General features: G+C 50.1%; 1 protein-coding gene and 1 long non-coding RNA gene across 4 annotated transcripts; one reads left to right on the top strand and one right to left on the bottom strand.

The window, feature by feature from the left end:
- Window positions 1–3,093: 3,093 nt before the first annotated feature.
- Window positions 3,094–10,873, bottom strand: S1PR4 (sphingosine-1-phosphate receptor 4). Of its 3 annotated transcripts, none has more exons than XM_081177907.1 (2): window positions 8,995–9,071; window positions 3,094–5,170 (listed from the first exon to the last, which is right to left on the bottom strand). In XM_081177907.1, the coding sequence occupies exon 2, from the start codon at window positions 4,823–4,825 to the stop codon at window positions 3,584–3,586; it is 1,242 nt and encodes a 413-aa protein (XP_081034033.1). In that variant the 5' UTR covers window positions 4,826–5,170; window positions 8,995–9,071; the 3' UTR covers window positions 3,094–3,583. The 3 variants fall into 3 exon arrangements, with proteins under 3 accessions (XP_081034033.1, XP_081034031.1, XP_081034032.1); XM_081177905.1 differs by lacking the exon at window positions 8,995–9,071 and adding an exon at window positions 8,553–8,648; XM_081177906.1 differs by lacking the exon at window positions 8,995–9,071 and adding an exon at window positions 10,855–10,873 and having other exon boundaries at window positions 3,111–5,170.
- Window positions 10,874–11,020: 147 nt separating this feature from the next.
- On the top strand, window positions 11,021–14,838 carry LOC308577770. The gene is made up of 2 exons (XR_014003670.1): window positions 11,021–11,175; window positions 14,278–14,838. It is a non-coding gene; the product is annotated as an uncharacterized lncRNA (long non-coding RNA).
- The last annotated feature ends 219 nt before the right edge of the window (window positions 14,839–15,057 follow it).

Here is a 15,057-nt window from a genome sequence, read left to right as displayed (position 1 = left end):
TTTCCTGCTGACCTGTATCTGATTCCAGCCCTGACACTCCATTAAAAACAAAACAAAACAAAACATGGAATCCCTGTGACTGGTGCAGCAATAAAACTACTCACACGTTGGCAAAGCTAAGCAGGTCTGGTCTGGTTTCACATTGGTTGGGGAACCTATGTGCATTGCAGGGGATTAGATTGACCCTCCAGGGTCCTTCCAAGTCTGTGGGGACCTGTGAAAATTACCCCCCATACGCTGGCAGAATCCCCCCCCCCCCCGATCAATGGCATTTCTTCGAAGGGAAGGATTCCTCCTTGCCTGCAGAAAAAAAATCCTGGATTGAAGCCCTCTTTGGGTGTGCTGCTGGTATGTGTGTAAATGCTACACGTGAGTAGGGACCGTCATGCTAAGCTCCTGTGCTGCAATGCCTGTTGCCTTCCTTGAGTTGGAGAGCAAAGCGTCATGTTGCACAGTTCGGGTGCTCATGCCTCCATTAGATATGTGAGCAGCATTGTGTTAGATCTTTATCCAGTTCATTTATTTTTTGGGTGGTGGGGAAGTCCTTATCCTAAATTCTGGGGCTCAGTGCAAAGCACCCCCCAAACCTTAGAAAGCTGCCTTATAACAAACTCGGCCAGCGTGCTCCTTCTGGCTTCCTCCTCTCCCAGGTTTCAGGTGAGGGTCTTCCCCAGCCCTGGCCTGAGTAGCTCAGTCGTTAGAGCCTGGGGCTGAGAACGCCAAGGTCTGAGCCCTGTGTGGGGCAGCTGCCTGTTCCTGCATTGCAGGAGGCTGGACTAGATGATGCTCAGGGTCCCTTCCCACTCTACCTGTCTGGGGTTGAACCAGGGATCTGTTTATTGGGAAAGAGGAACTTTGCCACGGAGCTACAGCCCTAAAATGTAATGTTAATTGTAATTCAGAACCCAAGAGATGGTTTAAGCAACCAAGCACACAGACAAAGCATGCTGTTAAGGCTGCCTTTGTTCCCCCTTTGTTCAGCCCCCCTGTCCTGAGGGTGAGGGGTCTCGGCAGCTGCAGCATTGCTGACCACCATGGTTTGCCCATCCAGAGAAGCCTGGCAAACCAGTGGGCACAATCAGTGGCTAACAGCCTCTGTTCAGAACCTCTGCATTCCAAAGCAGCTCAGCAGTGCCCCCTAGAGGGTCTTGGGTTTCTTGCCCCTGCAGTTTAACTATCTTCTGTGTTGGCTAAGCTTTTCTATAAAATGGCTCAGGGCTGAGAAATTCAGCTGGACAGTCCACTAAAGAGTGTCAGGAGGTTCATCCTGCCTGGTGGCCGATTGCAATAATATTCAAGGGGGCCCTGTCAGTCCATCCCACAAACCCCATCACATCATAGGGTTTGTATGCCACCAAGGTATACTCAGAGTAGACCCATTTAAATTAAGTATAAGTAAGTAAAGTATAAGTATACTAAGTCCTTTAATTTCAATGGGTAGGGTTAAAATGGAAATAGCCCACCTTTTCTGATTGGCTGATTGCAAAGAAGAATTAGCAATTCACACATCAATCCAAAGGTGTTAAAAATTCCACCTTGGTGGAAAAATCTGGATCAAATAGTTTTCTTGTTCAGACTTGCATATATGTAATTTTAAAAATATACAACAGTGAGACAAAATACAGACCAGGGACTACATTGCAGCAATAGGAATGGTGCTGTCGTTGTAGTGAAGTTGGGAAAGCTTGGTATGTTAAACGCTGGTTCGTGCTGGAGTGAGGCATTGTGGGAGAGTTAAAACTGGCCTTGTGGGGAATGGATGTCTGGTCTTTTTAAATATAAAACTCCCTGTCTCTAGAAGTGTGAGTTAAATTGCATCCTGACTCTGGGCAGGATGAGATGTTATCTGATTTGCAGATCCGGCAGCTGGGGGCTTGAATGTGGATTGGGGGTGAAAAGGTGCAGGAGACTAGCCAGTAATTTACAACTCAAGAGGCTGGTACTGTCAGAGAAGGAAGGGAGGGAGAGCCTTTTGATCTCAAGGTCCCTGAGCATAAACAAAGTTCAGCTGTGCTGGACTCCCAACAATCAGGAGATATAGTCTCATCATACAGCCATTGGCAAATTGGTAATTAACCTAAAGAAATGATCCTCCTCGTGGGGTGTTCAAGGATAAAGGGTTTGGGGAATTCAGATGCAAATTGCAGAACATCTTGCCCTGGTGTTTCGCCTGAGGGCGTTTGACCAGTAAAGGGACTTTGACTATTTGCTGTGCTCTGAACTGTTATTGCATGAGTATGGTTTTTAGTTAGCTATACAGTGGTGCCCCGCAAGACGAACGCCTCGCAAGACGGAAAACCCGCTAGACGAAAGGGTTTTCCGTTTTGGAGGCGCTTCGCAAAACGAATTTCCCTATGGGCTTCCTTCGCAAGACGAAAGCCCATAGGGAAATCTCCGGGACAGTGGGGAAGCGCAGCGCTTCTTCCCCACTGTCCTCGGACCTCCTCCGAAGCCGGGCGGTGGGGCGGAAAGCCCTTCTCCCCGCGCCAGCCTTCGGGAGGCTCCTCCGAAGGCTGGCGGTGGGGCGGAAAGCCCTTCTCCCCGCGCCAGCCTTCGGAAGGCTCCTCCGAAGGCTGGCGGTGGGGCGGAAAGCCCTTCTCCCCGCGCCAGCCTTTGGAAGGCTCCTCCGAAGGCTGGCGGTGGGGTGGACAGCCCTTCTCCCCGCGCCAGCCTTCGGAAGGTTCCTCCAAAGGCTGGCGGTGGGGCGGAGAGACCTTCTCCCCGCGCCAGCCTTTGGATGGCTGTCCTGAAGACTTGCAGTGGGAGGAGGGTTTTCCTTCCCACCGCCAACATTCAGAATGCTGTTCTGAATGTTGGCGGTGGGGAGGAAAAACCCTCCTCCCACCGCAAGCCCCGGGAACAGAGGAGAAGCGCTGCGCCCCTTCCCCTCTGTTCCCGTACCTGTCCTGAAGGCTTGCGGTGGGGAGAAAAGCCCTTCTCCGCACCGCCAGCCTGGCAAGCGGTTTCCATAGGAACGCATTAATTGATTTTCAATGCATTCCTATGGGAAACCGTGCTTCGCAAGACGAAAAACTCGCAAGAAGAAAAAACTTGCGGAACGAATTAATTTCGTCTTGCGAGGCACCACTGTATTTTATAACGTTTTTATTTTCTGTTTGTAACCTTTCAAGAACTGTGCCAACTTTTTGAGTGGCTTTTTCAATAAACTTGGAAAAGGACTTTTGCCTTTTGTATTCTGTGCCTTTTGCCCGGAGAAGCTAAACTGGTGCCTGGCTGTTTAGGAGACCTACCTGTTGAATTTCTGTCTGTGTCATGGTATAGTGACATAGGGCTGGGCAACCTGGTAAATAATCGAAGGGGGGGTTTCTCCTCCTTGAGCCCCATTTGAGGGTGGCCCAGGAAAGGAGGGGGTGGCAGCTTTACCGTTTGGCTTGTGACTTGCAACACCTAGTGACCTCTCCCTCTTCCTGCCAGGTCTGGGGGGGGGGGGTATTCCCCGCTATTACTACAGTTGTCTTTGAGGTTTCTGGTCTTCCTCTGAACCACCTGAAGACATGCACAACAGAATCTTTTAGACACGTTCTGAGGGTTCTCCTCCTCATGGTCTGGAAGAGTGCAGATTCTAGTCCTGGGTGTGGTGCAGCCCTGACGTGTCATTGCTCAGCACACTTGAATTGCTGGAGAGAGGTTCCCTGGTTCTCCTGCTGAAGGCTACTGGGCTACGGAAGCTGCCACGCCCTCTCAAGGAGCCTGTGGAAGAGCTGGCATGGATATCGCTGGCCACGAGGCAGTTTCGGGGGCCGCGCACCCCAGCCCAGATGCAGCAGCAGCAGAGAAGCTCCACGACAGCCCTCCTCACCTCCTTGCTCCCCAAGGCGTAGACGATGGGATTGATGAATGAGTTGGTCACGGCCAAGGTCAAGATCCAGCCAAAGAGTTTAGGGGGGGCCCAGGCTGTGTTTCCCCAAAAGGTATCTATCAGGAGGAGGATGAAGAGAGGCGTCCAGCAGATGAGGAAGGTGCAGAGGATGACCAGCACCGTCTTCAGCAGCCGCAGAGACCTCTTCCGGCTGCCCCGAGAAAAGGTCTGCTGGGCGCTTTTCTGGACCCAGCAGTAGATGGAGGCGTAGAGGCCCACGACGCCCACCAGGATGATGCTGAAGACGATCACAGTGAAGAGGATGTAGTTCTTGTCGTAGAGAGGCAGGAGCGTGGAGCAGCGGGAGACGTGGCAAATGCAGTTCCAGCCCAGCAAGGGGAGGAGGCCAATGAGGATGGCCAGGCTCCAGCAGAAGGCAAAGAGGGCCCTCAGGCGGCTGGTCTTGCTGGACGCCTTCTCGGCGATGGGCTTCACCATGGCGCTGTAGCGCTCCACGGCTGTCACCAGCAGGCTGAAGGTGGAGGCCGCCAGGGCAACAAAGAGGACCCCCTCGCGGAGGAACCACATGGTGGGCGACAGCTGGAAGGTCCGGCTCCCCGACAACCAGAGGTTGATCAAGTAGGCCGTGCCGGCTAAGAGGTCGCTGAGGGTGATGCTGGCCAGGCAAGAGTAGACCCACCGGCGGGTGCGCACTTTGCGGATGATGGCCAGCAGCACCACCAGGTTCTCCAGGATGATGAGGCAGCTGGCAGCAATAATGACCATCTTCAGGACGCTCATCTGGTCTTCCTGGGGACGGCGATTCTGCATCCTCCCTGTGAAGTTGTAATGGTACAGGATGATGTTGACGTGGTTTGTGTCCGTCGTTGGGTAACAGAGTTCTGGGCGATGGGCCGAAGCAAGTTGGGGGTCTGGGACAGACGTGGGGAGGGCTGTCCAAGGAGAGGGCGAGGAGGTGGAGTTGAAGAGCTCCATGTCAGTCATCTTCTAGATTGCTTGATGGATCAGTACGGAAACAAAACTGAGCCTATTCTTGGGGAGACTTGTTTGAGGCAGCACAGGAGCACTCTTGGCCTTTGATGGAGGCAAAGTGATATCCACTGCTTAGGATCTCACAATAATGGAGACAAGGTGTGAAGTCTGTGCGTCTTCTTGAGCTGATGGTTGCCAAACAAGGTCTCAAACACGAGAAGAACCAGCAGCTCACTCAGTCTCTGCACCCGGTTGGGAAGGAAGCAAGCAGCGGTGACCTCACTATGGCTGCCACAATTTCACCAGAGCCCCACCTGTGGTCCATGGCTGGTCCAGAGTTGCATCTTGGCCAAATTTCTGCAAAATTAAGAGAAGAAAGGAGAGTCAACGAGGAGAGGTTGTTGAAATGAGAAAGAGGTCACCTGAGGGCATGTTTCCTGTTTTTTAAGGATGTGCTCCCTCTTTTTAGCAGTTCCTGGTATTGCCTTTGGGGGGGGGGGTTCCGGTGGCATCATTTCAGAGCAGAGCACAACACGTTTTCTGTTCTTACTCATCCGTCAATCAGTGCATGACACTGGATGAAGAGGAATAAGTATTGAGGAACCGCAAGTTCCTTTGCTGCTGCGGAAGGGGTGTGGGGGAAAGGATATTGCTTTGCTGGAAACGGTGAAATCTGCTATGATTAAATGGGCACAAGATGTTGGACATAACATTATGTTTGCTGACTGGGAACAGTTGTGGACCACAGGTATGAAGTTCACGGCATGTAATGCCTTGAGAGAGAATATTATGAAAATGATTTACAGGTGGTACATGACCCCAGTCAAGCTTGCAAAAATCTACCATTTGCCCGATAATAAATGTTGGAAATGTAAAGAAACTGAAGGTACATTCTTTCACCTTTGGTGGACGTGCCCAAGGATTAAGGCTTTCTGGGAAATGATATATAATGAACTGAAAAAGGTATTTAAATATACCTTCTTGAAGAAACCAGAGGCCTTCCTCTTGGGCATTGTCGGCCAATTGGTGCTAAAGAAGGATAGAACTTTTTTTATGTACGCTACAACAGCAGCAAGAATACTCATTGCAAAGTATTGGAAGACACAAGATTTACCCACTCTGGAAGAATGGCAGATGAAGCTGATGGACTATATGGAACTGGCAGGAATGACTGGCAGAATCCGAGACCAGGGAGAAGAGTCGGTGGAAGAAGATTGGAAGAAATTTAAAGACTATCTACAGAAATATTGTAAAATTAATGAATGTTAGAATGATGTTGGATAGAAATTAAGTGGTTTCCAGCTGTAATGCTTTAAGGGAATATGAAAATGGGTTGTTAATAGGGAAAAATCTAATGTTACTATTTTAAGACCAAAGATTAGGATAAACAAAGAGGGTAAGGATTTGCTGAGCCAACAAATTGAACTGGAATACAAAAAAGGGAGGTATGAGGAGGTCCGGGAAACAAGCTAAGGAAAATAAGTAATAGAAAAATGGAGTGGTTTTTTAATCATTTTTATTTTGTATTTCTTTTTCTTTTCATTTTGTATTGTAATATCTTTAAAAAAATCTTAATAAATATCTCTTTTTTTTAAAAAAAAAAAGGATATTGCTTTGCTGAGAGGAATGCATACCAAAAATGCAGTTGCTTAAATGGTAAATTCAGACTGAAAGGCAGCCTGGTCTATTTTTTTAATGACCAAATTGTTTAATTAAAACAAAGCCCCACCCACAGAAAGAAAGAGTGTGACTGAGTGTGCATGAGAGACCAGGCGGAAGTGGGACCAGGCAGCTTCCTGCGTCCTTAATCTGCCCTCACAAACACCCAGAAGAGAGAACTGTGGCGGCACGTGCCTCTTTCCGCTCCTGGGTTACGGTCGCCACAGGGGACTGTCTAGGCACCGTATTCTTCACAGTGAATATTATTATTCATTTCAGAATAATTGGAGGGGGCCATGGGCTCAAAGCTTGCTGGGTGACCGTGGGCCAGTAGCACCCTTGGCCTGGCCTGCCCCACAGGGTTGTTGTGAAGATACAAACAAAGGGTAGGAATCACGGCACGCACATGCTCTAAGTTCCTTAGAGAAATTGCAGGATTTTATTTGTTAAAAAAGAAGTCATGTCCTGTTTCTCAACATCTGCAGAGGCTTGCGTTGCAATGTTCTTTACGATTTGCGCATTGCAACTTTTGCAAGTCTTAATTGAGGCTCTAGGTGCCGGGAAGGAAAAAAACACAGCAGCAGCAACCCCTGTGCGTCACCCCAGTTCTCGGATCAAAGTGTTGAAATGAAGAAGAAAAGGCATTAAGCAAAGTAAGGCATCGCAGGTGGATGTGGAAAGCCTGGAACCCCAGCAGAGAGACAGAGAGACGTGGGCACGTGAAGAGGGAGATAGATCTGAATAGACCACAGAAGGAGGGAGATGAATGCAGGCGAGGAACCCTGGAATACAGGGAACTGCCTTGCAGTGGGTCAGACTGAGCGATGCTTCTTCTCCTGAAGGAGCGGCTCTCAAACTTCTCCAGGCCACCGCCTCCTTGGTCCCATAAACTCACCCCCAGCACCCACAACCCCTCCCTATAAAAGAGCAGTCAACACAACCCACGAAGGAGCATAATCTCATAGAATGGTAGAGTTGGAAGGGACCCTGAGGGTCATCTAGCCCAACCCCCTGCGATGCAGGAATATGCAGCGGTCCCTTCCAAGGATCAAACCAGCAACCTTGCCTTTGCCTGCACCATGCTGTAGCCAACTGAGCTAACACAATGACATTTGGAACAGTTACAATTAAGTGCACATTGATTCAAAACCCAATTAGAATTACTTGGTTTCATTAATTTGACAAAGCTGATTCAGAGACCAGCTTTTCAAAGTCGGATAGACATTTATTAAAACTTCCAACCCTCCATGCTGCTTCCCCCCCCCCCCCGGACAGTACCACCCTCCTTGGGCACCTCTGCCCTAAAGTAAGACTCTAATCCTTGTGAGGATTAGAGGAGGACGGTTTCAGACTGGGATACAGGAATCTGCCCTGTTCTGAGTCCCCCACTGGACCATTTCACTCAGTGTTGTCTAGAGAATCTGCTGTGTCTCTGCAGAGCTTCAGGCAGGGGGCATTCCCAGCCCTCCCTGGAGATGACCAGGATTGAACCTGGGACCTTCTGCATGCAAGGCAGATGCTCTGCCACGGAGCCCAGTGCAAGAGCAGGTGTCCTGCATGCAGAAGGTCCCAGGTTCTCCCTTTATCAAAGAATCGCTTAGCAGGCGATGGCAAAGAAGCAGTCAGTGGAGACAAGACAGAAGGGTATTATTTGAGCCATTGTAAAGCAGCTTTCTACATTTCCTATTTTAATAGGACCATGAGGACTAGGATCCCTATTTTTTCAGGGAAAGGAATCATAGAATTGTAGAGTTGGGAGGGACCCCAAGGATAATCTCTTCCAACATCCTGCAAACTAGGAACATTTTCCCCAGTGTGGGGCTCAAACCCACATTCTACCTACTGAGCTGTAGCCCTTCCATAAATCCACCCCCCATCCCATCCCATCCCTGGCAACTCCAGGATCAAACAGCAAACAAACCTCCTCAACCAGAGGTCACCCTGGAGGAATGTGCCTTAAATGCATGATGTGTGCAATTCTGAAAGCGGGAGCTTATGTGGACAGGTGGATAATTATGAATGGAAAGATGGTCAGGAGGAAAGTTAAATAGCTGCCAGCTCCCCTCTCTTCCAGGCTCACCTGCTCTGATGGATTGGGCCCCCAAGCGCTGGTGACTGCAGCATCCAATTCTCTCCCGGCACAAGTGAAGTGACCAAATTGTTGTGGTTGCTTTTTGTATTTTTGCTGAAAAAAACATGGTGGCATGTGCCCTACCCAGCAAAACAAGAGGAAGGGGATGTTGCTACACACCCAGAACTGAGAAACCACATTTTGGCTGCTGCAGGATGGACCCACCCTAGCGAGAAACAGGGCGGTGGCTGCTGGAACTGTCACAAAAACCTTTAGGTCTGATCAACCTCCCTTTGCTCAAGAAGGTGTTGAGCTTGGAGACTGTTGATTCACAGGAATGGCTAAGCAATTACTCCTAAAGAACAATTTTAAAGCCCCAGAAGATTGGGGCCTTATAATAGCTGAGGCTTGCAGAATTTAATGGAGGTTCCTTGGGGCAGGGAGCTGTCACCTGGCCTACTCTGTACTTAGGAAGGTTGCCTGTCTGTTTGTCCGCTCTTCGTTTGGAGACCTCTTAAGATACCAGATTTTGCATGGTGGTTCAAGGAGAGGCTTTCATATACTTTTTGAATGTGATCGGATGCCATAATGCTCTTCTAAATAGCACTGATGTTTTTAGTTTAGCTAGGCATACATCGTGCAATAATCACAGATGACCCCCCTCCCAAACTCACTCTCCCCAGGAGGTGATGCGGGTCCTTTCCCCCTCTTGAACAGTACATAGAGCTGAAGAAGAATGTTGAAAGAGTGGTGCTCCTCCCTATTTTGGCTGCACACATCAGAAGACCCTTCTGGATCAGGCCAGTGGCCCCTCCAGCCCAGCATCCTGCTCCCACAGTGGCCAAACAGACGACCCCAATGGGAAGCCAGCAGGGAGGGTTCAAGCACAGGGCTCCCAGTACATTTCCAGCACAATTCAAAGTGTTGGTGTTGACCTTTAAAGCCCTAAACGACCTCAGCCTAGTATACCTGAAGGAGTGTCTCCACCTCCATCGTTCTGCCTGGACACTGAGGTCCAGCTCCGAAGGCCTTCTGGCGGTTCCCTCGCCGCCAGAAGCGAAGTTACAGGGAACCAGGCAGAGGGCCTTCTCGGTAGTGGCTCCTGCCCTGTGGTACGCCCTCCCATCAGATGTCAAGGAAATAAACAACTACCTGACATTTAGAAGACATCTAAAGGCAGCCCTGTTTAGGGAAGCTTTTAATGTGTGACATTTTGGTGTATTTTTAATCTTTATTGTGGCTGGGGAAACCCAGCCAGATGGGCGGGGTACAAATAAATAATAATAATAATAATAATAATAATAATAATAATAATAATAATAATAATAATAATAATAGTCCTCCCTGCTCCTGTGGCTCCCAGCATTGCTGCCTCTGGCCGTGGAGGTGCAGCACAGCGACTGTGGCTACTAGCCTTTGGTAGCCTTATCCCTTATGGCATGTTTGCAGCCTCTCTCCTTCAACTCTGATTTTCAAGGATTGGATTAATTCCACTGGACCAAATTTCTACCTGAACCCCCTTGGAAAATCTCTCACTTTCTTTGTGGATTTGTGCTAGTGGGGGTGTGTGTGTGCTCCAGGGGGGTGGGATGGGGGAAGAGAAGTGACCAGAGGGGGTGGCACCCAGGACACTCACTTGGAAATCCAAAAGTGTCCGCAGTAAGCAAGATTCTAGCACTGCAAGAGCTCCAGGTTTCTATTTACAAACACACACACACACACACACACACACACACACACACACACACACACGAGAGACATGGATGGAGATGAAGGACACCCGCCAGCCAGGCAAAAGCCCTTGAGAAAGGCCACTGATAGGTGTGATCTGTGGAGAGTCCTGAGGACAAGAGGAAGATGTCAGCAGAGCTGCATTTGGCCCCCAAGGGTCATGCACTGGTTGGATGCAGAGGAAGGGGGGGAGGAACTATCTGGGGAACCCCCCAAGTGAAGAAGACTCAAAGCCTGGGGACTGACGGATGGCGGGACAATGATGAGTGATCAGAGGGAGAAGACTGAGAAGCGTCAGAAGCTGGAGAGGCAACAGTGAGCAGGGAGAATCGGTGGCAGAGAGCAGTCCAGAATCAGAGGCAGAAGCTGACGCAGGAGGCTGCCAGGAGGGAGAGGAGTCTGGCTGGTGAAGAAGCCAGGGGGGTCTCCCCCTCCTGCTGCGACAAGCTCCCCTCTCATCTCGCAGAAGCAGGAAGAGCAAGTCTCAGAGCTCTTGTAAAAAGTCCTGGAGAGGAGGGGGCATAGATGGTTGTGGGGAGGTTGGAACTCTCTCTCAGAGACTTCATGGGGCCAGACTCACCATGCCAAGTCCACGGAGATTGTGTTTTTGCTAATAAATGGTTAACGCCAAGTTTGAACAGTGTGATTTGCTGCCGGCTGGCTTTTTGGTGCGGAGGCTCCCTGCCTCCACTTCCCTATGTCCTCAGGCAGCCCCTCCTCCCCTGGAGGTGCGATGATGTCACAAAAGGCAGGTGAGGAAAGGGCCAGTTGGCTCCTCGTGTCAATCCTCCTGACTGACAGCTGAGATCAGTGGCTTCATCTCACTCTCTCTTTCTGCCTTGGCTTCTTTTCGAATCCTGGCAAGTGGAGTTGTTGCTGCAGAGATCTCTGGCTCGGCTTGGTGAGTTGGCATTCCCAAACAGGACAAACGGAGAGGAGGAGCCATTCAGAAGCTCTCCTCCAACCCCCTTCTCCCTCTCTTCCCGTCACTGGGAAGTTTGTGTCTCCTGCCCCCTTTCCACCTGGATGAGGCCTTTGGGGGTGTTATCCTTCCACTGTCAGAGGCAGCGGGGCGACTGGGATCCCAAGCGGGGACAGCTGCTGTTCTGCTCAGGTCCTGCCTGTGAGGTTCCCAATGGTGGCATCGAGTTGACCTCTGGGAAAACAGGAGGTTGAGTAGTTTTAAACTGTTTTTAATACAGTGGTGCCTCGCAAGACGAAAAAAATCCGTTCCGCGAGTCTCTTCGTCTTGCGGTTTTTTCGTCTTGCGAAGCAAGCCCATTAGCTGCTTAGCGGTTTAGCGCTATTAGCGGCTTAGCAGGCTTAGCGGATCAGCTGATAAGCAGCTTAGTGGCTTGGGAAAAAGGGGGCGGGGGAAAAAACCCCCCGCAGGAACTCGCAAGACATTTTCATCTTGCGAAGCAAGCCCATAGGAAATTCGTTTTGCGAAGCACCTCCAAAACGGAAAACCCTTTCGTCTAGCGGGTTTTCCATCTTGCGAGGCATTCGTCTTGCGGGGCACCACTGTATTGTGTTTTAATAGTTACAACCCACACTGGGACCTTTGAGTGAAGGGCGAGTAATGCATTTTAATAGCAGGAGTAGAATCATAGAACTGTAGAGTTGGAAGGGAACAGGGTGGTCATCTAGCCCAACCCCCTGCAAGGCAGGAATCCTGTACATTTTTGCATGCTGTGTTCAGTATGATATGCATCTGTAGGCACACTTTACCCCAGTCCATGCATTTTTGTTCACATTACTTAGGTGGAGTAAAAGACACCAAAGTTCAGAGAGGTGCAAATTTCAAAGGATAGATTTGTTTCATTCTTTCCGAAAGTGCAAATTAGGTCAGGTTTACCATTCAATGCAAACCAAATCAGGTTGCTCCCCCACCCCCAGTCCCTAGTGACTGATGCCAGACAAAATAAATACAACGTTTTGCGTGTGTGGCTCAGAACACAGACACCTCTCAGCCTTCCTTCTCCTTTTGCAGGATCCCCACGGCGTCTCTCTCATTGTGCTCTTGGGGTGCTTGCAAGAGTCCCGTGCTTTGGCCAGGACACAGGTGCTGCTGCTAACGCAACAGACTAATGCTGTTATTGTACAAGGGGAAGGAGCAGAGGGGTGGTGGCACATGATCTCTAGCAGATAAAGATGCTTCTTTCTCAGAAGACCTGCAATTGATGACGCAGGCTTTGTCCCACAGGCTGAGAGCCTTAGATCTTTCTTCAGAAAAAGGAAGTCAACATGTGCCAGCAGTCAAACAGGTGTACGTTGCAGATATTGTGAGCCATATGTTTCACCGAGCATCAGTCTGGTTCACTGGGCTTCAGTTTTATTTAGAAGGAACCAAGGACGGGGGTGGGGGGGTGAGAAAGTGAATTCAATGTGCATTTGAAGGCCAATCCATTAAACTGGCACTTTCCGTAACAATGCGGGAACCAAAACACAGTCCTCTGAAATTCATACTCATCTGAAATTTGCAGTGCAGGTCTCCCACCAAACCATGTTTGCAAAAGTGAACCTATTATAATCAGAGAACTGTAGAGTTAGAAGGGACCTCCAAGGATCCTCTAGCCCAACCCCCTGCAGGAGTCACAGCTAAAAAATATCTGAAAGATATCCAATGTCGTGTTAAAAAGTTCCAAGGAGAGTCCACCATCTTCCGAAGGAGTCTGCTCCACTCTTGAACGGCTCTTAATGCCAGGAAATTCTTCCTGATGTCAAGTCAGAATCCCAAGGGAGAAGGCAAAAGAGAGGAACAACTTCTCTAAATACGCTTTCTCCATGCCAAAGACCTCCATTGGCTCCCAGTACGTTTCCGAGCACAATTTAAAGTGTTTAAAGCCCTAAATGGCCTCGGCCCATTAGACCTGAAGGAGCATCGCCACCCCCATTGTTTTGCCTGGACATGGAGGTCCAGCTCCGAGGGCCTTCTGGGGGTTCCCTCACTGCGAGAAGCAAAGCTACAGGGAACCAGGCAGAGGGCCTTCTTGGTAGTGGCGCCTGCCCTGTGGAACGCCCTCCCGTCAGATGTCAAAGGCATAAACAACTGCCTGAAATTTAGAAGACATCTGAAGGCAGCCCTGTTCAGGGAAGTTTTTAATGTGTGACATTTTAATGTATTTTTAATCTTTGTTGGAAGCTGCCCAGAGTGGCTGGGGAAACCCAGCCAGATGGGCGGGGTACAAATAAATAATAATAATAATAATAATAATAATAATAATAATAATAATAATAATAATAATTTTATGAACTTCTACCATGTCACCTTGGTGCTGCTAATGCAGCAACAACAACACAGGAGGCAGCAGTTACGAGTCACCATCCTTGCAGCTAAATGGTTTGTATGGACTGGACACAGAGGAATGGTGGGAGGAACCAGCTGGGGAACCACGAAGGGGAGAGCCAGAGGGAAAAGGGGAACAGACTTGGAAGAGGTGTCTGAAGGACTTAGTGAGCAAGGGGAGTCTGTGGCAGAAGCTGAAGCAGGAGAGGAAGGACCCTTCAGCCAGTGAAGAGGCCTGGCTGTCCCCCCATCCTGCTGCAACCAGCTCCCCTCCCTGCTTGTCTCCCAGAACCAGGAGAGGCATGCAAAGGGCGGAGGAGAGGTTGGCTGCATGATGGCACAGACTCTGCTTGCTTGGGGAAAACCCTGGAGAGGAGGGGACTTAGATCAGCAGAAGGAGGTGGGGACTCAGTCTTGGCAACTGGTTTTCCTGGAGTTAGACCACCGGGAATGAGCTGCTCTGTTCCTTAGGCCTGACAGGGAACCAAGTGTGTGAAGAGTGTGGTTTTGCTAATCAAGAGTTAACTCGCACTTCAAACTGTGTGGTTACTGGCCGGCATCTTCCTGTGACATTGTTAGACTTCACCCCCATTGTCTCTGGAGACATACAGATGCCAACTCAACCATGCCACCTCCCCTATCACATATTATTTTTTTGGGGGGGGGATTTCATTTTCTCCCGGGTGCCACATTCTCTGTCTTTTTCTTTTCCAGCATAGATTTGTGACGTCTCCTCTGCCGCTCCAGTTCCTACGTCACATTTCAAGTTTCCTCTTGTCTGCTGGCAGGCTTTCCGAAGTGGATGGGGAATATTCATGGACCATTCAAAACCTCCGCCATCCCAGGGAGGCCTTAATCCAAATGCCTCCCAGCCCCAGCAAGCGGGGGCGCACCCATCTTCTCAGTCCTATTCTGGCTACCCACCAGGGCCATACCCATCTGCTTATTCCGCCTACCCGGCTTACACACCACCGCCCTACGGCTACCAGGGCTACCAGGCCTACCCTGCCCCTCTGCCTTCGGGACTAGCCTATGGGCCTGGGGCTGGACACCCCGTGTACATCATAGAAGAGCGGAAGGAGCCCTCCACCTTGGCCACCTGCCTGGCCGCTTGCTGGGCCACCCTCTGCTGCTGCTGCGTCTGGGACGTCTTGACGGCCCCCCGGCTACCATGAAGGGCCTCTCAGGACCTCGGCTGTGGATTCCCATGCCTCCTCCTCCTCCTCTCCAGCTTTGAGCACTGTAATAAAATATTTGGTTTGCACAGCGATACAAGTCTGTGGTAGACTTGGCCTTAAGAACTTCGGCAGAGGCCCGCTGGGTCAGGCCCACCGAACCCAGCGTCTTGTGGGGATGCCCGAAGGGGAAGCCCACCCTGTGCGCAACAGCCCCCTCCCCTCCTGAGGTTTCCACATTCACCTTCCTGTGGTCCATCAGGACATTATTCCTTATGGCAGTGGTTCTCAAGCTGTGGGTCCCCGGATGTTGTTGGAC

This window comes from Podarcis bocagei (assembly GCF_964188305.1).
Source record: "Podarcis bocagei genome assembly, chromosome: 18".
Taxonomy (NCBI): Eukaryota; Metazoa; Chordata; class Lepidosauria; order Squamata; family Lacertidae; genus Podarcis; species Podarcis bocagei.
This window is presented reverse-complemented; position numbering and strand designations above follow the sequence as displayed.